The sequence below is a fragment of the Patagioenas fasciata genome, chromosome 9 (assembly GCF_037038585.1).
Source record: "Patagioenas fasciata isolate bPatFas1 chromosome 9, bPatFas1.hap1, whole genome shotgun sequence".
Taxonomy (NCBI): Eukaryota; Metazoa; Chordata; class Aves; order Columbiformes; family Columbidae; genus Patagioenas; species Patagioenas fasciata.
Window position 1 is genome coordinate 21,544,954 of NC_092528.1, and position 22,540 is coordinate 21,567,493.

The 22,540-nt window shown below is 41.2% G+C and overlaps 1 protein-coding gene across 3 annotated transcripts in view; it reads left to right on the forward strand.

Annotated features, from left to right (window-relative positions):
* MFN1 (mitofusin 1) overlaps positions 1–22,540 on the forward strand; it is a 31,602-nt gene that overhangs the window by 5,818 nt on the left and 3,244 nt on the right. For all 3 annotated transcript variants that reach the window (XM_065845114.2, XM_065845115.2, XM_071812591.1), the window contains exons 6-16: positions 325–433; positions 10,603–10,710; positions 11,424–11,577; positions 11,707–11,774; positions 16,354–16,475; positions 17,924–18,050; positions 18,341–18,445; positions 19,427–19,529; positions 20,477–20,706; positions 21,220–21,375; positions 21,894–22,090. In XM_065845114.2, coding sequence (XP_065701186.1) covers positions 325–433; positions 10,603–10,710; positions 11,424–11,577; positions 11,707–11,774; positions 16,354–16,475; positions 17,924–18,050; positions 18,341–18,445; positions 19,427–19,529; positions 20,477–20,706; positions 21,220–21,375; positions 21,894–22,090 — 1,479 coding nt within the window. The remainder of the gene's footprint in view (positions 1–324; positions 434–10,602; positions 10,711–11,423; positions 11,578–11,706; positions 11,775–16,353; positions 16,476–17,923; positions 18,051–18,340; positions 18,446–19,426; positions 19,530–20,476; positions 20,707–21,219; positions 21,376–21,893; positions 22,091–22,540) is intronic.

A 22,540-nucleotide genomic window follows, 5' to 3' on the forward strand; every position in this document is an offset into this window, starting at 1 on the left:
GGTGGACCATTCTGTGAGACTGCTTGGGTATCTGATTAACTACCTGTCACTTCCCTTGGCTTTTATGCTTTGCGTATTTATTCGTTAGAAACTATATTTTGGGATGAGTAGATGGTCCAATGAGAGAGTGACTGATAAATGTGAAATGGTAATTGGCTTTTGCTATGTTTGCAGTGAGCCTGAGGTAAGCATCAGTCTAAAGCGATAAAGCTTTGTATCTTCTTACAAGGCCCTTAGACAATCTCATTCTATTTTTATCAATTTTGAAAAATCAAATAGTCCTTTGCTGTGTAAATACAAGCTTGTATTTTTTATTCTCAACAGCCCTGGCACAGATGTCACTACAGAACTGGACAGCTGGATTGACAAATTCTGCTTAGATGCTGACGTGTTTGTCTTGGTTGCCAATTCTGAATCAACTCTCATGAACACGGTATGGTGTGCAATGATTTTACGGTACTTCTTCATTTAAATACTCAGCAGTTCCATAACTGAAGTGGCTTCTCTTAGACCTTTTCTGAAGCTCCCATGAATCGTTGAACTTAGATCTTCTGAAGAATTTGGCTCTGGGAGGCAGGAAATAATGTGTATCCCTCACTAGGGAAAGAAGAACCAAGTTTCTTACTAGCTTTGCTTACTCTGACTTGAGCGTCACATTTGTCCTTTCTATCTCAGTTTCTTTTTTGATAAATGGATAATGTAGTGCTTGTCTTGCTTCACAATTTGTCAATATTTGTCAGTTGAAGACACTTGTATTATCAAAGAATTATGGAGTATTTCATATCCAGAAGGTCAGTAAAATACACAAAGTAGGTGAAGGAAGTTGAATTTGTGTCTTGCTCCTCATGTGTTCTTGTCTGAGAAGAGGGTGAATTCCTTTGATACACTTTGTGCTGAGGATGAGTGCCACAGGTTGACCTCATCGGACTGTGTTTCTTCTGAAGAAGTTGCTGTCAATAAGCACTCATGTTGCATGGTTCTGTGCAATGTGGAGAGCTGAAGATATTTTAACACCTTTATTCTATAAAGCTTTGTTTCAAGAGAGAGAAGACTTCTGTATACTTTGCAGGCTAAATATTGTATGACTTGTAGAAGGAGAGCATGTAAGATGGCCAAAGGAGCTCTTGTGAGACTCAAAATACAAGACCAGAGATTTGCTTTAATTTTGTAGTGATCTCCAGTTTTGATTAAACTAAGTATTGTGACTGCAGACAATATCAATATAAGGTTTCGAAGTTATTGAAAGTGTAACTGCCAGAATGTAGTGTAATGCTACTGAGAAATCTCTAGAAGACTTTTATTAAGCCTACAGTTGACAAATGAAATGCTCTGATTGCTCTGAGCATAGTTGTGGTGTGCAGAGTCTGAACTTTCTCATTATTGAGGCGATTTTAATGCAGTAAGGAACTGAATGTGCAGAGACAGTATTTCCTTGCATTCTAGCAAATTAGAATAGTTTGGTAGAAATCTGAGAACATAAAATGAGTTTAAAAATGTGACCTTCTGTCTTCTGAGCCAAATCCACAAACACTCAAGTGTGGAGAGTCTCTGGCTGTGTGCTGTGAACAAGCCAGGGCTTGATCCAGCTGTGCTACACGGAAGGATTTCCCTGAGACACCAGAGACAAAAGGACAGTAAACAGAAGCCGCTCTGCTCTCGACCCAGGCTGCAGGAGGGGCGTTGCCGCTGCGCATGAACAGTCTGTGAACAGTGCCCTGCAGCCAATCACCATAGTGGGGGGATGAGTGACTGTGAGTGTAACCAATTGTAGCCTGCGCTTGCCGCATGGCCTTTTGGTATAGAGTATATAAGGCTTGGAAAAACGTGGTCTCGGGGACATTGATATTCAGTGTTGTTTAAGAGTTCATTAAAGAGTACGGATGGTAAATTCACATTGAATTAGACTCCTTACTCTCGCCCGGCCCGCCCGTTCGATCAAAGAGCTTATGCCGGCGTCTGGATTCGTCGAATTTGCTACCGCCACAATTGGTAGCAGAGGATGGTTCGTTAGCAGAGCATAACGCTTCGGATCTACATATGGTAGCAGATGGATGGATCGTTAGCAAAGCATAATCGCTCCGGATCGAAATTACTGCGGTGAGCAGCGTTCATAAAAACGGAGCCAAGCCGGGGTGTGGGATAGTGTGCTTAGTCCGGTATCAAAAGACGGGCACCAGTCGAGCTGGCCACTCGCATCCTACGTTAAGACCGCGCTGATAAGATAATGGATATTGAAACAGCCGCGGCACTGCTGACGACTATTCTCTCTAAGAGAGGTATTGAATCGTCACAGGAAAAGCTAATCACATTGATTTTTTTAGCTCAGAAGTGGGGACACTTTGGGGAAGTTCCACTTTTGTTTTCCCCAACGGAATGGAGATCAGTGGGGGACACTATGTGGGACAAAACTATCAGAGGGGAAGAAGAGAAAGAAATTAAAGCTGTGAGAGAATTGTGGAAAACCGTATTAGAATCATTAGAAGTTTTGAAATCGGAACAACGTGCCGCCCTGAGAGCCGCGGAGGCGCTTGTCCCAGAACAAACCTGGACTGATAAAACTTGTCGTCCAAAAGAAAAGAGGGGCCTGTGGGCTACTCTGTGGGGTCTGCCTGCCGTTCGGGGTGGTCGCGGGGTCCCGGCTCAGCCAATACTTTCACAATCCGATCTGCAACGCGGATTAGAAACCGCGCGGCTCGTAAACAAAGAACCGGAAGTTTCCCCCTCCGAGTCTCTGGGGCAATGCGCCAAGAAGGCGGAAGTGCAACTAGTCGACTGTCCGGATGTGGGAGGCCCTGAGTGCCGCCCTCCTCCTACCGCTCCGCCTCTGCCCTGCCCCGAGCCGGACGCCCCACCTCCCTCCGAGAAAAGCGTGGAGGCCGGGCCGGCGCCGTCGCCGGGGCCGGGGCCGCCTCAAACTTTGCCTCCGCAAGCACCCGCGGAAGTTTTTTGTGAGCCTCCTCCTACATCATTGGGCTCACCCCAAGCAGTAGAGCAGTTACTGCAAGTCATTACCAACAAGCTTGAACAACTTAAGAGTGTCAAATGTAGAGAAAAATAAGGAACAAATTGAGTTTCAAAAACCAGCTTGCCCTTCACAAACAATGCAATCAAAGGTGCCTATAGACTCTACTGACCAGCCGCAGCCCCGACGTAGCAGATGGTCAGGGGTCATCAAAGATGCCATCCTAGAAGGTGATTGGTCTCCAGCAAAATTAGCCCTACCGGTAATTCAAAATATGAACACTCAGACAGCGGTATGGGAACCACACGATTGGAAAATTTTGCAACAAGCAAAACAAACAATCACCAACTATGGTATACGTTCAGAAGCGACCAGACAAATACTGCATTGGATTTTTACCGCTGACTTATTGTGTCCCATGGACTGTCAAAATTTAATGCGCCTATTATTAACTCCAGCGCAATTCCTCCTGTGGGAATCAGCTTGGTATCAACGAGCGCAGCAAGAAACAGCAAAACACACCAGTCCAAATGACCCATTAACCAATGTGGTACCTGATGCCTATACAGGTCGTGGACAGTATGCTACCATAGAAGTTCAACTGCGATTTACAGCTGAAATTCACCGAAAAGCTGCACAACTTGCCCTAGATGCCTTCTTAACCTTACCGGGACCATTAGCTCCCTCATTCAGCGGAATACGCCAAGGCACCACAGAAGATTTCTCACATTTTATTGACCGGCTACATGAGGGAGTAATGCAAAATCCGGACTTATCAGAAGAAATGAAAAATCAAATGTTTCGGCTGTTAGCTTTTGATAATGCAAATTCAAAGACTAAACAAATATTAGCAACTCTGCCACCAGGATCATCAGTAGAACAAATGCTGACACGAGTAGCCAGATCAGAAGAACACCGAAGTGCAGAGGTGATGGCTGCCGCTTTCGAAGGGGTCATGCAGAGATCTCTCCGACAAGTTAGCCAGCAAGTCTCATCTACAATGCAACCAGTTGTAGCAGCAGTTCAGCGATCAACAAATAAATTCTGTAAATCATCATACAATTCCTGTCATCGCTGTGGAAGTAAAGAACACGTCCGAACGAACTGTACTGCAGCAGTTTGGTGTGACAGATGCCAGTCTAACACTCATGCTACAAAAATGTGCCGGAGATCGGGAAACGGTCAAGTGAGCGCGAACGGAGTGCGCGCGAGGACACAAAGAACATCTCCGAACCTGTATCCCAATCAGCGACCAACCGTGAACCAGGCTTCTTTCACCTCAACAAGCCAAGCACCGCAGGAAGCCTCGGAGTTGATGTGGAGACAGCAGTAGATATAACATTGACCAATACTGCAATTCATAGAATACCAACTAATGCTAAAGGACCTTTATTTAGACAAGATAGTCTCATTGGAGGCCTATTGATTGGCCGTTCTTCTGCTAGTATCAAAGGTCTTATAGTAATACCAGGTATAATTGATGCAGATTTCACAGGAACTGTTCAAATCCTGGCCTACACTCTGCATCCGCCAATTTTTATTCCTTCTGGGAGTAGAATAGCTCAGGTAGTAGCACTGGAAAACTGCCTACCAATGCTTCCAGGAGTTCCTCCAGCATCCTCAACAGAAAGGCGTGATAAAGGATTTGGATCGACAGGTCCTGCAGTTTGCTTCACCTCATCAATGACTCAGCGTCCCATGTTACGTGTGCAACTATTTCAGTCTGATTCTACTGTTGTTGTAGAGGTAAATGCAATGCTTGATACTGGAGCTGATGTCTCCATCATTAGTCAATTCAAATGGCCACGAAATTGGAAACTTCAAAAATCAATCTCTTCCACTGTAGCTGGAGTAGGAGGTCAAACTACTCCAAATATAAGTGTTGATCCCATTTCCATTAGCTTCCCTGAAGGTCAATGTGTTACCCTTAGGGTGTATGTAATGGAATTGCCAAGCAGCCTTGAGGCGCTTATTGGCCGTGACGTCTTGGGGCAACTTGGTGCTGTGTTAACTACTTCACCTTTTCCTTAGTGGTCACTGGAAAGCAGTTGCCCAACCCTCCATTGACCTGGTTAACAGATAGCCCAGTTTGGGTTGACCAGTGGCCATTAACAGAAGAGCGACTGCAAAAGGCACGTGAATTAGTAGAAGAGCAATTAGTTGCAGGCCATATCAAGCCTTCTACTAGTCCATGGAATACCCCAATTTTTGTAATACCAAAAAAGAGTGGAAAGTGGCGATTATTACATGACTTGCGAAAGGTAAATGATCAAATGCAAGCCATGGGTGCTTTACAACCTGGATTACCATCACCTGTAATGTTACCAGAAAATTGGCATATTCTAATTATAGATTTAAAGGATTGTTTCTTTACCATTCCTTTACATGAACAAGATACACAGCGTTTTGCATTTACACTGCCTTCAGTAAACAAAGCGGAACCAGCTAAAAGGTATGAGTGGGTAGTGCTACCGCAAGGTATGAAAAATTCTCCTACACTGTGCCAAATGTATGTTGCATGGGCACTTCAATCTATTCGTGCATCATGGAAACAAACAATTATTTATCATTATATGGATGATATTCTGTTCTGTCAACATGCTGAGTTCACAGAAAGTTCCATAGTCCAAATTACAATCAAACTCAAAGAAAAGGGGTTGGTTATAGCTCCAGAGAAAGTTCAAAAGTCTGCACCTTGGAAATACCTTGGTTGGTCCATTTGTGATGCACAGATTCGTCCACAAAAAATTGAATTACATACTGATTTACAAACATTAAATGATGTCCAAAAATTGTTAGGGGACATACAATGGATTAGAAATTGCGTAGGCATTACTAACAATGATATAGCACCTCTTACTTCACTTCTAAAAGGAGGTGATCCAGCTAAGAAAATAAGCTTAGAGTCCGTGCATCTCAAATGTCTTTCTGATATTACACAAAAAGTACAGACAAATTGGTTTAGCCGAAGACTTTCTGATCAACCAGTTTCCCTCCTTATTAGCAATCTAGAACATCCGTGTGCAATCATCTGCCAGTGGCAAAACAAAAACGGGGAATTCCCCATAGATGTTGCTACAGATTCTTCCTTTTGTGCCACTGTCAGATCAAAAACAGAAAATGATTTGCGATTATTAGAGTGGATTTTTCTCAGTGTCCAACCAAAATTCAGTATTCAAACGAGACCAGAAGCAATTGGAGAATTGATTCGAAAAGGAAGATCTCGAATATTAGAAATTAGCGGTCAGGAACCAGATGACATCAGTATTCCGATAAATGGAGCCGATTTGGAATGGTGGCTGAGACATTCAGTGCCTATACAGAATGCATTATTAGGATTTATAGGCAAGGTACATTCACGACAACCAAAAGGTAAACTATGGCAATTCCTTAGAACAAATCAGTGGTTAGAGAGAAGCAAAGTAAAAGCAAAACCTGTTGAAGGCCTTACAGTATATACAGATGCAGGAAAACAAAGACACCAGGCAGCATGTGTCTGGCAAGAGAATAGTCAATGGAAACAGCATTTAATTGAAGGTTCAAAAGAGGATTCATTGCAGACTTTAGAGCTCACGGCAGTAATATGGGCCTTAAATAATTGGCTGAAATCTGCTTTAAATGTTGTCACAGATTCTTTGTATGTAGCAGGTGTAATACCCAGAATGGAAAATGCCCTGTTAAGACAATCGAATAATCCTCGATTAGGAAAATTGTTTGTACAATTGAGAGCTATTTTAAATCAAAGAAAAGAACCCTGCTGTGTGATTCACATCCGCAGTCATCAATGGAATCTTGGTCTAGGTGAAGGAAATCAAATTGCAGATAGTTTAGTAAGTTCAGTACAGCACATGCCTCCAACAGATAAATTCCAACAAGCGAGACAAAGTCATGAGAGCTTTCATCAGAATGCCAGAGGTCTCCAAAGACAATTCGATTTAACTTTAAATGAAGCAAGAAGTATTGTACAGGCATGTCCTCAGTGTGGAAGCCAGATGTTAGGTATAGGAATCGGTGTCAATCCTCGAGGTTTAAAAGCCTTAGAATTATGGCAAATGGATGTGACACATGTGCCAGAATTTGGAAGACTTAAATATGTGCATGTCACAATTGATACTTTTTCAAAAATGATATGGGCTACTGCTTTACCAGGGGAAAAAGCACTACATGTATGTAAACATCTTACAGCTTGTTTTGCTGTAATGGGTGTCCCAGAAAAGATTAAGACAGACAATGGCCCTGCCTATGTTAGCCAGAAAGTTAGAACTTTTCTAATGAAATGGGGAGTGAAACACGTTACAGGTATACCTCGTTCCCCAACAGGCCAAGGAATCATCGAGAGAGCACATCAAATGATTAAAGGGTATTTGAGCAAACAGAAGCAGGAAGAGTCAGATTGTCAACAGCGTTTAGCAAAGGTGTTGTTTACCTTGAATTATTTATGTCTAACTGGAGATCATGAGGAGCCTCCTGTGATCATTCATCATTATCAGATCAGACTAGGAAGGAAAAACACTTTACCAGAATTCATGGTGAGATATCGTGATCCCACCACTGGATTGTGGAAGGGACCAGTACCTGTTATTTTTAATGGTAGAGGGTATATGTGTCTCTCCACAGATCAAGGTCCATTGTGGGTTCCAAGCCGAGCAGTAAAGCCGGAGTTGAAACAAACTCAACCAAGTCAACTCCCTGCAGCAGAACCTTCGGAGGTCACAGAGTGAGGTGTAACCTTTGCATTGATTTAGCTGTGACATGTATGCGTACTATAGTTATATAAGTAGATCGTTAAACACCACTACCTCTTGAGTAAGTTTATCAACACCCAGCAGATCGTTTGTTATAAGTTGAGTATCTTTAAACCAAAGTTCTTGGAATTTGTTTAATCAATCCATTGCGATATTTAAACGGCAATGGAATACCTCAGGTTTATTGCAAAGTGCACTGTTTACGTTGATTGTTGTTGTTATTTATATGTTATGTATAAGTTGTTTTTTATCACATATCAAAGAAGGATTAGTACACACAGCTAATCAATCCTGGCTTGTCCAAAAAGAAAAAAAAAAAGAGGAATTGTGGAGAGTCTCTGGCTGTGTGCTGTGAACAAGCCAGGGCTTGATCCAGCTGTGCTACACGGAAGGATTTCCCTGAGACACCAGAGACAAAAGGACAGTAAACAGAAGCCGCTCTGCTCTCGACCCAGGCTGCAGGAGGGGCGTTGCCGCTGCGCATGAACAGTCTGTGAACAGTGCCCTGCAGCCAATCACCATAGTGGGGGGATGAGTGACTGTGAGTGTAACCAATTGTAGCCTGCGCTTGCCGCATGGCCTTTTGGTATAGAGTATATAAGGCTTGGAAAAACGTGGTCTCGGGGACATTGATATTCAGTGTTGTTTAAGAGTTCATTAAAGAGTACGGATGGTAAATTCACATTGAATTAGACTCCTTACTCTCGCCCGGCCCGCCCGTTCGATCAAAGAGCTTATGCCGGCGTCTGGATTCGTCGAATTTGCTACCGCCACACTCAAGTACAAAAGAGATGTGATTTAAAAGGAAAAGAAAGAAGATTCTGACAACATCCAAGGCAAAGAGATGATGTCGCACAACTATGGCTTTATCTTCTCCATGATCTCATGTGAAGGACACTCTTTGTCTTTTAGTATGAAGGGGGTCTAGAAATTGTTTTCATTATGTGCATATGATAGGTTGTTTTATTTTTCAATTAAAAAAGACAAAAAAAATTGGATTTTAGTGAACATCTCGTTACTGCATAAAAACATGGAAACATTAGGGACCTGTGTGCCAGATTTCAGTTTGGTGTAATGAGATAACAGTGAAAAGACCAAATTTTATCTGGTTGTCACATTGGATCTGGATGAACGAACCATTAAAAACAATCTGAGATAGTAAATATGCAGGAAAAAGGAATAGGCTGTACATCTGCTGGAAGATTCTGTTAATTCTGTATTTGGCTGCTCCTTAACACCCAGTCACAGAAGTGCTGCTCTGCTTTTTAATGTGATTTTTGGCCAATCTTTGCTCCTTGTTGGGCATGGCTGAAAGCTGCTAAATAGAAATAGGTTAGTCTTGCAGTTTGTTCAAAGCATTAAAGTCTTGCTGAGCTTTTTTGGTTGCCATACCTGTTCATATATCCTTGTAATTACTAGAATCTGGAAATAACGAGTGTCTGGGGTGTATATGGGGGGAAAGGAAGTAGATCTTAGCCATGATTGAGGCTGTGACTCAGTAAAGAGCCTTCTTATTTTCTCCTTTTAAATTTTTTCAGCCTGGTAGACACAAACGAAGTTGCCTTTAGCAATTATGTAACTGCTCTAAAGCATTTGTATTTTGCTTTGCATTGTGGCAAATTTCTCTCTTCATCTATACAAGCTTGTCCTTCAGGTAAAGCACGTGATAACCATGTTCTCATCCGCCTTAAGTGTTATTTTTACCTCTTACCGTGACAGGTTTGAGAATACTTGGCAGCTACTACACAACCACAGATTTTTTTTTTTTGCATAAACGTGATTTTTTTTCTACTATTTCCTCATAAATTCTTTTCAGACAAGGTCCTTGTTTCTGCAACAGTAATCTTGTTTATACGTACTTACTCCCCAGCTGGTGGAGACTAATGTATCTCCAGTGTTATGTCCAGAATACATGATGGTGTCTTGCCATAGCTTCAAAAAGCCGATGGCAGCAGAGATCTCTCTTCTGTTTGAGCTGTGCTGATGGGGGATTCCCTCCATCACGACTTACCCGTTACGACTGTGAAAACAGCACGTGCTAGGTGCAGGCAAGGGACACAGATATGTTTTCAGGTACCTGTATGTCTTAGTTTTAAAATTAAAACATTCAGCAATGGCTTTTTTCCTGTGGTTCAAGCCATACAACCTCATACAGGAAATGTAATTGTCTGCAGTTCAAGCTGACGTTGCCCATTTGAAGAATACAGCTAGAGCAGGGGTCTCAAACTCATTTTCACCAGGGCCGCATCAGCCTTGCGGTTGCCTTCAAAGGGCCGAATGTAATTTTAGGACTGTATAAATGTAGGAGTTTGATACCCCTGAGTCAGAGGATGTTTTTCTGGAGAACACGAGCATCTTGGTAGTTCAAATACAGAAGACTTCATAGTTTTAGCCAAGCATCTTATTTAAAAAACAAAACGAACAGATACAGTTGTGTTTTGTGTGTTCATTTTTTTTTCCTCTCTTCCCCAACAATATGTTGCATGTCACACAATTGCAAGCAAATTTAATAGAGGGCCAGGAGTATCAAAGGAGATGAAGTTTTGTGATAATAAGAGTGAAAGGAGAAAAAGAAAAACAGTGAATAACATGATAGATCCATAGAAAAACTGACTTTCTTTTCCAGTGTTTTCTAAACTATTTGTTTTGGAAGTTGTCTTAATTTGTATTTGTACCTATTTTTAGCAGTATCTTTTAGCACTGGTGTCAGTGTTAAGACATTTGATGACTTTTGAACTATCTTAAGCCTTTGTGTTGGATATCTGTGGGCTTTAATGCTAATGGATCCTTTCTAATAGGAAACTTTAAGAAAAAAACTTCAGAATTTGTTACATAAGAATGCGTGACTCTCGTTGGGATTTCTGTGGAGTTTTCTGTTTGTGTTTTAATTCTCAGGAGAAACATTTTTTCCATAAAGTGAATGAACGACTTTCCAAGCCGAACATCTTCATCCTGAATAATAGATGGGATGCTTCCGCATCAGAACCAGAATATATGGAAGATGTGAGTGACTTCATGGCTCTTATTTTCATTGAATTTAATATCTCTATATATTTATAAAGAATCCATATGCATAAAAGCATGCTAAATTGCCTAGGTAATATGGTTGTTAATACATAAACACCAGCTTTGTCTTATTAATAAAAGGATAAGTTATTTGGTCAGAAAATGGAAATCAGTTATTTCTTGTTCAGAGCAAAAAGCAACCTGCAATTCAAACTACAATATATGCAGGCAGGTAATACAATAGGAAGCTTGTTTAGCACCTTTTTCCTTCATAGTTAAGCTTGTTTTAAATGTTCTTTTGTTCCTGTAATGGTAATGCAGCCCAAGGGCACACATTACACACTTCTACCTGCACAGAGCAGCTGGTGAAGTGCAGTACTGGATGGTAACAGGTTGGGGTGCTCTGCAGGTCTGCCCAATAGCAACCAGCTGGCAGTGACACTTCCTTCTCTGTAAATGGGCAACGAAGTGGTTACCCCAGTAACTGACTGAGATATCCGACTGACATAAATACCGACAGTCACAGAAGAAAGCATCGTTACTTCCAGGGCTGTTTAGATGGGTAAAAACAGCTGCTGCAAGCATCAGTAGGGTGAGAAGGCAGCTGCTGTCTAAGGGGTTGTTCGGTATCTGTTTCTGACTCTGACATTCTCATTTGATGATGACTCAATTTTTGCTTTTTTCTCATGAGCTTTTTACCTTTTCCTTAGGTACGCAGGCAGCACATGGAGCGCTGTTTGACATTTCTAGTTGATGAGCTCAAAGTTATTGATGCTGTAGAAGCGAGGAATCGCATCTTTTTTGTTTCAGCAAAAGAAGTTCTGAGTGCCAGGAGACAGAAGGCCCAAGGAATGCCAGAGGGTGGTGTGTAGGAACTCTTGCTTTTCCTCAAATACAGAAAAATATCATAAAACTGGATAAACAATAGTATTTAATATACAGTCACTGTTGTGAGGTGTTGCTCTCTCCCTTATGATCTGTCATGTTTCACAGGTGGAGCCCTTGCTGAAGGATTTCAGACAAGATTCCAAGAATTTCAACATTTTGAGCAGATATTTGAGGTATTTATGATGGGCTTTTTAGACTGCCTGTTTTTCAATGCAAAAGTAGCTTAGCTTAATTGTACTGAATGTAACTTGTGTTAACAAGTGGAGTGTAAGGTATTCAAACCATGTGACAGCATTGCCTTGTCTATGGGCTCTGTTCATCTGTTCTCACTTTGAGCAGCACGTAGTTTTTAGAAATAAGTATTGTTCAATGTGGAAAGGGACCAAAACTGGACTCATAACTCGTGTTTTGAGATCTCAATACCAATACAAAAAGAGATGGTGGTCTTAGAAAGGAGTGTATCACTTACAATCATGAGATGTGAAATATTTGCTGTGTAGTAAGCCTTATTTCTCTCTGAAGTTATAGTATTGTAATGAATCATTGTAATTCAGGACATAAATAGTAAGAAAATCTGTTTCACCAATGTCAATCTAAATATTTACCTGCATTTTTAAAGCCAGAGTTTTGAAATTATCACTGTTACTCACCTCTTAGCTCTGATACTCCTGAACACTAACGCTATTTTTGTATGCCTGTTGCTGTACAGAATCCATCCTTCACCCTCTGTTTCCCTGTATTCATAGCTGGAGTTCACAGTTTGTTCAGAAGTAGGACTGGCTAGGCGGTTGAGTAGGTTTTTTGTGATAGGTTCTATTTGTCTTGATGAATTTGGTAACTCTAATTAAAGCCATTCTTGGGCATCTTAGGGAGGCATTTTGGATATGCCTTACTGGTTTTGGTTTATATCACACAACATGGGCCTGAACAATGCTCAGGACGGCTCCCGCATGCCTGAACAAGTAATTCCTTGCTCAGTATATTTAAAAAAAAATCAAACTGCTTCTGAGAACTATTTCTTCTCTCATTACAAGCAAGCCCATTTGACTTTAGCAAAACCAAGTAATGGAATTATATGTGTATATCAAAAAGGTGTTAAAACAACAGCTTGATTCTGTCTTGCATAAGCAATAAAATGTCGGACTAAAGTTTAAATTTAATCCTTATCCATATTCTTACGATAGATGACTGAGTTGTTGAAATGACTGGTTCAGAATACCAGCAGGGCCTGAGTCCATGAGGCATGAAATTTCTTGCTTGTGTCTCTCCTTGTAGCCAAACGTGAGTTTTTGTTTGTAATTTTTGTCCTTAGAACTTTATTAGGAAACTTTCAACCCATAGGAAGAAAGTGGAAATTAAGCTTCTAAATCAATCATTGTTCTCTAACTTATTCTATCATGTAGTCTATCGAAAGCTTTTTTGACAAAATATTTTATAATTATAGTTAAGCACTCAGCACTTTGGATATTTTAAGATGAAGATGGATGGCTGACTTGTTAAATCATGTGCTGCTGTGAGCGCTCAGCACATCCGTAAATCAGATGTCACAGTCTCAAGTTGGCCACCAAAATGAGAAGCATCCATCATGTGGTCACAGACATGACACGTTTCTTTGGCAGAAGCAGGAACAAAAACCAGTTCTGTGACAGCACTGAATGGCATTAAAACATCTTTTTTCTTCTTTCACATTTTCTGTTTTGTTTGCTGCAAACCTTCTGACTCCCACAGTGAGCATGGATTCTGTGATGTTTTCCCCTGCTTGGCCGTGTTTCATCCTGAAATCAGAATGAATGGCTTGGAATAGGAGTGTGATCATGTCACTTAAAGAGCATGACAACACGTGCTAAATTAAGATTGCCAAAGCAACTTATACTTTCAGTATCTGATGTTGCAGCACACTCAGGTCTTGTGGGCAATTTCCTAAGTTACAATGGCATTTTATTTGCTTTTAAAGCAAGGCTGATGCCTAAATGGTTCACCAGGTCTGAAATCTTCAGACCGAATACTCCAGTGACTGTCAGTTGAGCTGATAAAGCGACTGATGACAAGAGTTTGCTGGTGTCAGTTGTGTTTACAACACTAGGCTATACCAGCTCATACATCAGGTGGAATTTTCTCTGTTCAGTCTGGGAATGAAATCCTACTTGATTCTGTGCTCTATGTACTGCCAGACCCGATTTGGGTGCTACACAGCCCTGAGTACAAGTCCTGAGACTCTTGGATTATGCTTCAGTCTGTGAAAGGGAAGGGACAAGAGCACAGATGCTTCTGTCTGCCCTCGTCAGACGCTGACCCCTTCTCTGCCTCTATCTGTCTGTCCTGCCTTCACCTCCTTGTCAGGTGTCCTGTTCAGAGTTTCCAAACGTCTCTTGTACTTTTTCACCCAGTTCACATCTCTCAGCTACCTCATCACCTCATTTATAAACCCATCCACTCAATCCATGTTCCCACTGGATGTATCTGCTGGTTTTGCTCCTCCTGGATTCTCTCACCCTGCTTTTCTCTTCACTAAAGTTGGACGGCTTCTTCTTTTCCACGAGGGCTCAGGGAAGGAACCGTTACTTCTCCAGTACTTCCACATTCCTAATTTTAGTATCAGTTCCCTGTTGGGGCATCCTGTTCATCCTAGGACTGAAAGGAGCTCGGTATAGCAAGAATAAAAAAATAGTATAGAAACAACCCCTCAGTGCTAGTTTGTTGTGATATAGGAAGGAGATGGAACATTTTTAAAAGGCTTGTAACTACATTCCTGTAGACATTTGCGTGAGGGCGAAAGACATTCCAAAAAACGATATAGCATGTTCTTCCGCAAAACACAGGGTAGTTAAAGTTACTAAAAAAAAACTGGTTTAGGTGTTGCTAGAAACACTTGTAAGCAATGATGAAATTCAGGTTTGAGAGATTCGTGTAGTGTTTTTAAAAAGTGCTGTTACTATGTGTATCAGCTGTATTACAAAATAGAAAATAAGATATGCAGCCTGAAAGAGCTGGATTAATGGATCAATTCTGAATTTTTATGTTGTGGAATAAAAGAAAATGGTATGTGTATCTTTTTTGCGAAATCTTACAATGAGATACATAGAAATGCCTTCTGGAAACAGCAAAGCGCATGCACAGTGCCCTGTGTGCAGTCGTCCTTAGCGGATGTTCTGCGTAAAACCAGACCCCACTGTGCCTGCTGTCACGTTTCCCAAGTTTCTTCAGAAAACTGGCAACAGCAGTGGTGTGGGGAGGAGGGAGCGAGGGCGAACAGTCGTTCGGCTCTAAGTTGGAGTGAATAACACAGCCTGAATTAGTGCGGTACTGCCGAGCCCTTCCCTGCCGGCGCGGGCAGGCAGCGAGCTGTGCACTTACTGACTGGCTCGCTGTACTGGAAGTGGCCTGGAAGGTAACTGGTTTTGGTTATGCTGTTGAAACGTGCCTTTTCTCTTTGTTTTGACAAATACTTATTTACAGACTAACAGCAAAGCTGCTGCTGTCCCCCTTTCCCAGTCATTTAACTAACCTTTGTGTTTTTCCTAGTGCTCTAACTCGGATTTTCTGATTGTGTTGTGACTGTCATCCTTTTATCTACTGCACACTAATGCTGGGAAGACTCTTTCTTCTGTGTCTAGTCTAGCTCTCACAATGTGCTGATATTAATGAAACTCTGGCCTTTCATTGCTGATTTCTAGATCTGCTTCATCGAGGAACAGGGACTATTTTATTCATTCTGTTTATTTTGGTTTGATCTATTGTTTTTAGATAGCTGAAATGTGTTATTACAGCATATGCTCAGGTCATAGGGAAGTCTTCTAAAAGCAACCTCAGCTTGTTTGTGCTGTGAAAGGTGCATCCAGAGGTGCAAGACAGTTTACAAACCTCACAGTTTTGGTAAAAGGAAACTCGCTGCTTGTTTTCTTCCCCTCAAACACAGAAGATGTTGCTACTTTGTGGTGACACTTTGTGGTGACTTAGCGCATGTTGAGCTCCAGCAACATTTAATTGGCTACAAAGCTCTCACTTGAAAAAGGGTCAAAGGCTTAATTTATGGCTTATCACAGTTGATTTGCTTTTGCCCACATTGAACACTTAGGTATCTTTTCAGTCAGTGTCCTGTAGCTTCTGAATTGCTGTGTAATATTCAAGATTGAAGATTGAATAGAAATTTTATCTTTAGAGCATTCTCTACTCATTTAACACCTGTAATCTGCAACTAAGCTAATATGTTAAGGACTACTTAACAACATTTTTTTTTTATCCTGTGAGAGAATCTTTATTTCTTATTCCTAATTATATATTTTGTTCCTGAAGGCTCAGTGTCGACATGAGCATGTCAGATTTTATTGATAGAACTGCTTCTTGAAACTAAGAATATTTATTGCAAGAAAGAAAACTCAAGCTAGGCAATATTGCCGGCAGTCATGTTAGACATTTATAATTTTGAAGATATAGTTTGGAAAATATTCTGAGGAGCTAGATTTATCTTATGTATTCATCTGAGTTTTCTTTTTTTCTTTATTAATTTATTTTAAAATAATTAAAACCTATGCACGTTACTGTGAATCAACAGGAAGGTACAGATTTGCTGCTGTAGACTCATTTTGAGATTTCAGTTCTGTTGTCTTTTAATTTCTGTATGCTTTCTCCCTTTTTATTTCCTGTTGGTTTAAGTTCATGGTAAAATTAGCAGCATGTGCTTTCTGAGAGTGAAATTCCTGACTCTGTTGGCATGGAATTGCAGTAATGTGTTGTGGCTTGGGCCCCTCGCAGGAGTGTATCTCGCAGTCAGCCGTGAAAACCAAGTTTGAACAGCACACTATCAGAGCTAAACAGATAATAGATACTGTGAAAAACATTATGGACACCATAAACGTAGCAGCAGCGGAGAAAAGGTAGGTTGCTTGGAAAGCTGGTTGGCCTCGGTTCATCCAGATCCTCTGAGGAGCCGTTTCTATGCTGGTGATATCTTGGGCCATTATGGACTTTAAAATTCACTTTTCTTGCTTGATAGGGAATTTTTCTGGTGTGTCAGTCTTACTGCTTCTCACTTGCACCACTCAGTCTTGTCCTTGGTCTCTGACTTCTGCATGGGGATCTTGGTTGATTTTGTTACTCTTCATTACTGGTTTACAGTTCCTAAGGCAGTTTCTGGGTTTTCAAAATTTTTTCCAAAACTGTTTGAAATGTTAAGTTTTTCTGGCTGTATCCAACATTCCAGAAGTGTTTGGGCCTGCCTTACATAAGTGGGTTTTTTTCCTTAACTGAAAAAATAAATAAGAGGATGAACTTCAATTTGCAATGGGTTAGAATACTTATTGTAAGGGGTGAGAAGAGCCCCTACTAACAGAGGCTTGGCCTCTTGCCTTTTCCAAATTGTATCCTTAAATATCTTTATTTTCTCTTTGCTCTTGTAGTCCTTTTAGTGCTAATCATAGCAGCTCTGGCTGATAGTTTCATATGTTCTTTGAGGTTTGCATTTGTATGTTATTTTTCCCCTCACTTTTGTTGCTACCTCTTGTCTCTCATACACGATGAACTTGCTGTTGCCTTTAATCCTTTCTGTCCATCTTCTTCTGTTACAAGTGCGTCTTTATGTTTCATCAGACTCCACTGTGCCTGTCAAACACACTTCCTGAATGCGTGTTTAGATAGTAACTTGTCTCACGCTGTCAGATCCTATGAAAACAGGCTGTGAAATGTTTGAAAATATTCTGATTTTCTACTTTTTTCTGTCAGCCGACCTGCCAAATCCTGTGTAGTGGTCCCTCTTAATATGAGTTGCCGTTTGATGTTTCTGCTGGCCCTTCTATATGTAACTTCTCTAGAATTTAAGCAGTTTTTATTTAAATGATAGATCAGGGACTTCTGAAGAGAGTTGTTTGTGCCAGGGGTAGTTTCTGCTGCCCCTTCTTTGCTTTGCCAGGTTGTCAGACCCTGTTGCTGTTAGGGAATAGTTGAGTGGTGCTGGTGAGCAGCAGTAGGACAGTCTGATCAGATTTATCCTTTATTAAATTTTGAAATCAGGATAGACTGTTCCCATTTTTTTCCATTGTAATTATGGTAACAATTCCACCTCCAAATGCTGTTTTCCTAAATACATCAAAACTAAGGAATTCGGGTTATATTCGCTCAGTGCAGCCTTTAAATGCACCTGTAAATGGAATATCTCTGTTGCAGTCACTCTGAAGCGGTGCTTCTGCTTCCTTCAGCCAATGTCACTTTGGATTCTTTTTGGCTGCTCAGTGAGCCCTCAGCCAGGTGGTCCCTCCCTGGTCACGGGGCTTGTTCTGTCCCGGGAAGAATTCCTGCTGATGATGGTGATTCCTTTCTGCTGTGCTAGGGTCCATTCCATGGAAGAGCGAGAAGATCAGAAGGACAGATTGGACTTTGTTCGAAATCAACTCAATGTTTTGACAGAAGATACCAAGGAAAAAATCAAACGTGTTACTGAGGAAGTAGAAAGTAAAGTAAGTAATGGCAGTGTGAAAAATCTTCCAGGTTCCACTCTTGACTGGTTCTGTGAGTTGGCTCATTTAGGTGCCCACCCACCTTATGAAGTATGTTTGAAATGTCTAGTACATCCCTTTTCCAATATTTAAACAAACCAACCCAACCAAAAAAACCACCTCAAAACAGCAATCCTTCCTGACTGTCAGGTCATTGAATCAGTTATTGTAACAGTTAATGCAGTGATCTGTTTTCACTCTGACTGGAAAAGGCAGGAGAAATGTTTTATGTATTTACCGTGTTCTTCCAGGTCTCCTCTGCCATGACTGATGAGATTTGCCGACTTTCTGTTTTAGTTGATGAATTTTATTCAGATTTTCACCCTTCTCCTCAAGTATTGAAGCTCTATAAGACAGTAAGTTCTCTGGCATCGTTTGAAACCAGGCTCTTTGTCTTTCCCTTCATTTCTACTTCTGTATTTTCATAATTTGCATAACATTTGATGTGACACTTTGTTAAAGCATTGCAGGGTTTTTGCTTTCTGACATGCTCATATCTCTGTTGATCTAAAGCTGGAAAAGGCTGAAAATATTTTCCACTTAGTTTTTGAAACGAAATTACTTTTGGTTTTAAGTGTCTTTTCACTAGAGTGTTTACCAGAACTTTAATTTGCTGACATCCTGCTTTGTAGTCTTCACTTCCAGTGAATAAAGACCTTACATAAACAATTTTCACTACTCCTAAAATGAAATAGATCCAAAAATAGAATGAGCTTGCAAATACCTAACACCTTTAAAAAAATTAAAGAAAAAAAGGCAGTTTTTATTAAATTTCTAGAAATTCCTCCTCAGACTTAGTATTTTAAAGGAACATAGACCTATAAGGTTCATCTTTGTCCTGTCACGCTCAGATGTTCCTGTTGCTGAGTGAGCTGCTGTAACTTGCACTGGTTGGAGCTGCGTTGCGTGCCCAGCAGTGCTGAGTTTTCGGGGTGGTCGGTGCTGCCCCTGCTCTGCAAAGTGCCCAGAACAAACCTCCCTGTGGGCTCAGTTTGTCTTTGTGCAGAGCAGTGAGATGGGCTCCTACCAAATGACAACAGCAAAGGCTTTGCAGGGCACGATGGTAGTGGTACACTCAATAGGGTCACAGTTTATTGAAAATACAGACTTCTCCTTATCCCTTTTAGTGATTTCAGTCCTGGAGGGATCTCTCCTGTGTCACTTCAGTTAGGTTTTCAGTCACAGTATGCAATTTAAGAGCATGGTAGTTCCATGGTAACGCGCTTTTCTTCCCACTGTAAATACCAGTGCTTAGTGTTTAACATAGCTCTGCGCTGTATATGCAGTTGATTAGCTAAATATAAATTGATGAGCATATATTCTTTATAAAACTTCAGGAACTGAACAAACATATAGAAAACGGTTTGGGAAAGAACCTGGCTGATCGTTGCTCCAGTGAAGTCAACCAGGCGATGCATCAGTCCCAGCAAGAGATGATCGGTAAGGTGGGAGAGGAGGAATGCGCAGACTCTTTGTTTAAAGGAAGACAATTGAAGAAAACTTGCTTTTGAAAGAATTTTCTTTCTGATGGTGATTTAATGTTAACACTGCAAAATGATAAAGGAAAAGCCATCCTAGATCAAGACGGAGTGTGTGTTCAGCTCAGTAGCCCGTCTCTGATACTGACCAGTAACAAATGCATGGGGAGAATAACGAAGCAGGGTAAATACAGAGATCCATCCCCAGTTCAGGGACCCCTGAGCCAAGATACTGTGTCTGAATTAATGGCTTAAGCAGGTAGTAATGGACCTGTCCTCTGGGAACTCGTCTAATCCATTTGTAAACCCATTTAAACCTTTGGCTTCCACAACAGATATACGAAATACATTGTGAGATAATATTTCTGAAGTATAATCCTCTCCCTACGTCCCTCCAGATTCTGAGCAGAAAAGAGGATAGTTTCACAAAGTATTTCTGCACTTTTTTAATAAGTAGTAACTTAATTGCTATCCATCTCTCTCTTGTGATCTGTTTCTGGTAATAAAGGATTCAGAGCAAGATCGCAAATCCTTCTGTTGTCTTACACAATAACGTTGCCTTTTCTGTATGGTACCACAGAACTGCTGGATAAACCAACTTTTTCTTAGCCCATAATTATCTTTTCACCATTGATAGAGGCCTTTCAGTTAATTTGATCAATTTTCGAAGCAGTGCTTTATCAGTTGATTTTGCATGATTATTTTATCAGAGCAATAAATTGCCTGCTCTTTTAGGATCGATACTTCTGAAATGCCGACCAGTTTTACAAATAAATACGTAAATAAGCTAATTGGTCAGTTTAGATCTTCTGGTTCACAAAGCTGCTCAGCAGTGCAAGGATGCTACTTGTGAATATGCTGTAAAGCATTTAATGTTAACTCATTTTCACTAATGTGTTTCATTTCTAGAAAATCTGAAACCGTTGTTGCCTTCTGGTGTTCAGAATCAGCTCCACTTGCTAATTCCATGCAGGAGGTTTGACCTCAGCTACGATCTAAACTGTCATAGTCTGTGTGCGGATTTTCAAGAGGATATCATGTTCCACTTTTCCTTGGGATGGTCTTCGCTTGTCAACCGCTTCTTGGGTCCTAAACAAGCTCAGAGAGTGCTGTTGGGACTGGCAGATCCAAACTTACAAGTGAGTGCTTCAGAGACTGGGCTGACATTTGAAGTGCCTTGTTTTACCTTGATGAGAATATATTGACTTTTACAGGATTTGCCTCTAGTATTTACATGCTTGCTGCTCCTTTCCCCCAGTTCCTTTGTGTGAAATGTTTTTAGTGAGAGTTGTCTTTATTGGATTATATTCAGGGTTAGAATGGAACAAAAAGCCTTTCCTAAAATTTGTGTAGCTGTTACATGACTTTTGTTTTCTTTTGGATTGAAGCCTTTGGGTAACTTTTTAATTGGTAACTTTTGGATCCTTACAACAGAGCCAGTCCTATGCAGAACCCTTATTCTAACCCAGTCCCCTGTTGGGCAGAGAACTCTCACAACTTCCGCTGCTTATCAGGAGCGTTGTTGAGGTTTCTGTGCCAAAGAGTTTCCTTAAAGTAAATCAGACCCTGAATATATGAAAAGAAAATAAGACCAGTCTGCTGTGTAGTTCCTTAATGTTTTTTACTTAGGCTTCCGTATTCCACTCTCGTAGATCCCTCGTCCTTTAGCTACCACCCCGTCTGCCGCCAGCCTTCCTGCCACAACACCAGAGAGCGTGTCGCACGATGAGTTCATGGTTCCTTTGGTAATGAGTTTAGCTTCGCTGACGTCGCGGACCTCTATGAGCATCATCGTTGTTGGCGGAGTGGCAAGTAGCATTAGCAACATTCCCTCTACTAGAAGTGATGGCAAAGACTAAGCTGGTGTTTCCTGTTGGGGTGCAACATGAAGTGTGTGATGGACTTGGTAACACCAGGCCAGAAGAGCATGTGTAGTACATTGGATACCCGCAATCAGTTTGTAGAGAGAAAATTAGTCTAATTACTCCGAGAATAGTTGGACATATTCTCTATGCCATATGTCTGTGTTCAGTTTCTGAATTAGAGGATGATTTGATGGTGCCTCATTTGGTTTGGATTTAGTGGGAGCTTTGCTTCCTCCTTCACTAAAAAGCAGTGAGGCTTCTGTACCCTGCGGATTTTCCGTGCTACAGGGGCACCAGCTCATTTGATTACAGCTGTATTTCTCTGCTAAATAGTATGGAAGTAATACATTTTCTTAAACTAATCTGGTGAAAGGGCTATGACGATGATTAAAATCATGGGTGGAATTAGATTTTATTCTGTGGGCAACTTACTTAAGCTAATGAAGAATCTTCTTTTTCAGATTTGGAGAACAATAGGCTGGAAGCTCATCTCTCTTTCCTTGAGTATGTACGGGTTGTTGTATCTGTATGAGAGACTGACTTGGACCACTAAAGCAAAAGAGAGAGCCTTCAAACAGCAGTTTGTCAACTATGCTACTGAAAAGCTGCAGATGATTGTCAATCTGACCAGCGCTAATTGCAGCCATCAGGTGCAACAGTAAGTATCACACCGGTGTTTCCCAGTGGTGTCCTGGGCCTGGGGACTGGCTGTACCTGGTGTGGGAAGGCAGCTGTGGTGTCCCGTGGCGTTTATTATGAGGGACTTTTACAAGAATTTGAAATAACTTCCTAAAAAGATCCATACAGACATCCCCGTGTATGTGTGAGAGTTAATTGTCAGATGTAGGCCTTGTCCAGTGCCTTGCTCTGAGGATGTGGGAGCCAGCTCGGTTCTAGTAGAGACAGAGTTCTGCTTTTAGATGAGCATTGGACCAGCACCGAGTCCGTCTAATTGTGAGCGTCTGTTGTGCCTCAGGGGTTGGTTCGGGTCAGTTCTGGGAACTTTATGAACTGTTCCATTTCTGGCATTTGCTTTCCCAAATACTTTTTCACCTGTCTCTGCAACATAATGTCTGGGTGATTTGTGTCCCTCAGCCTGTCCCGCTGA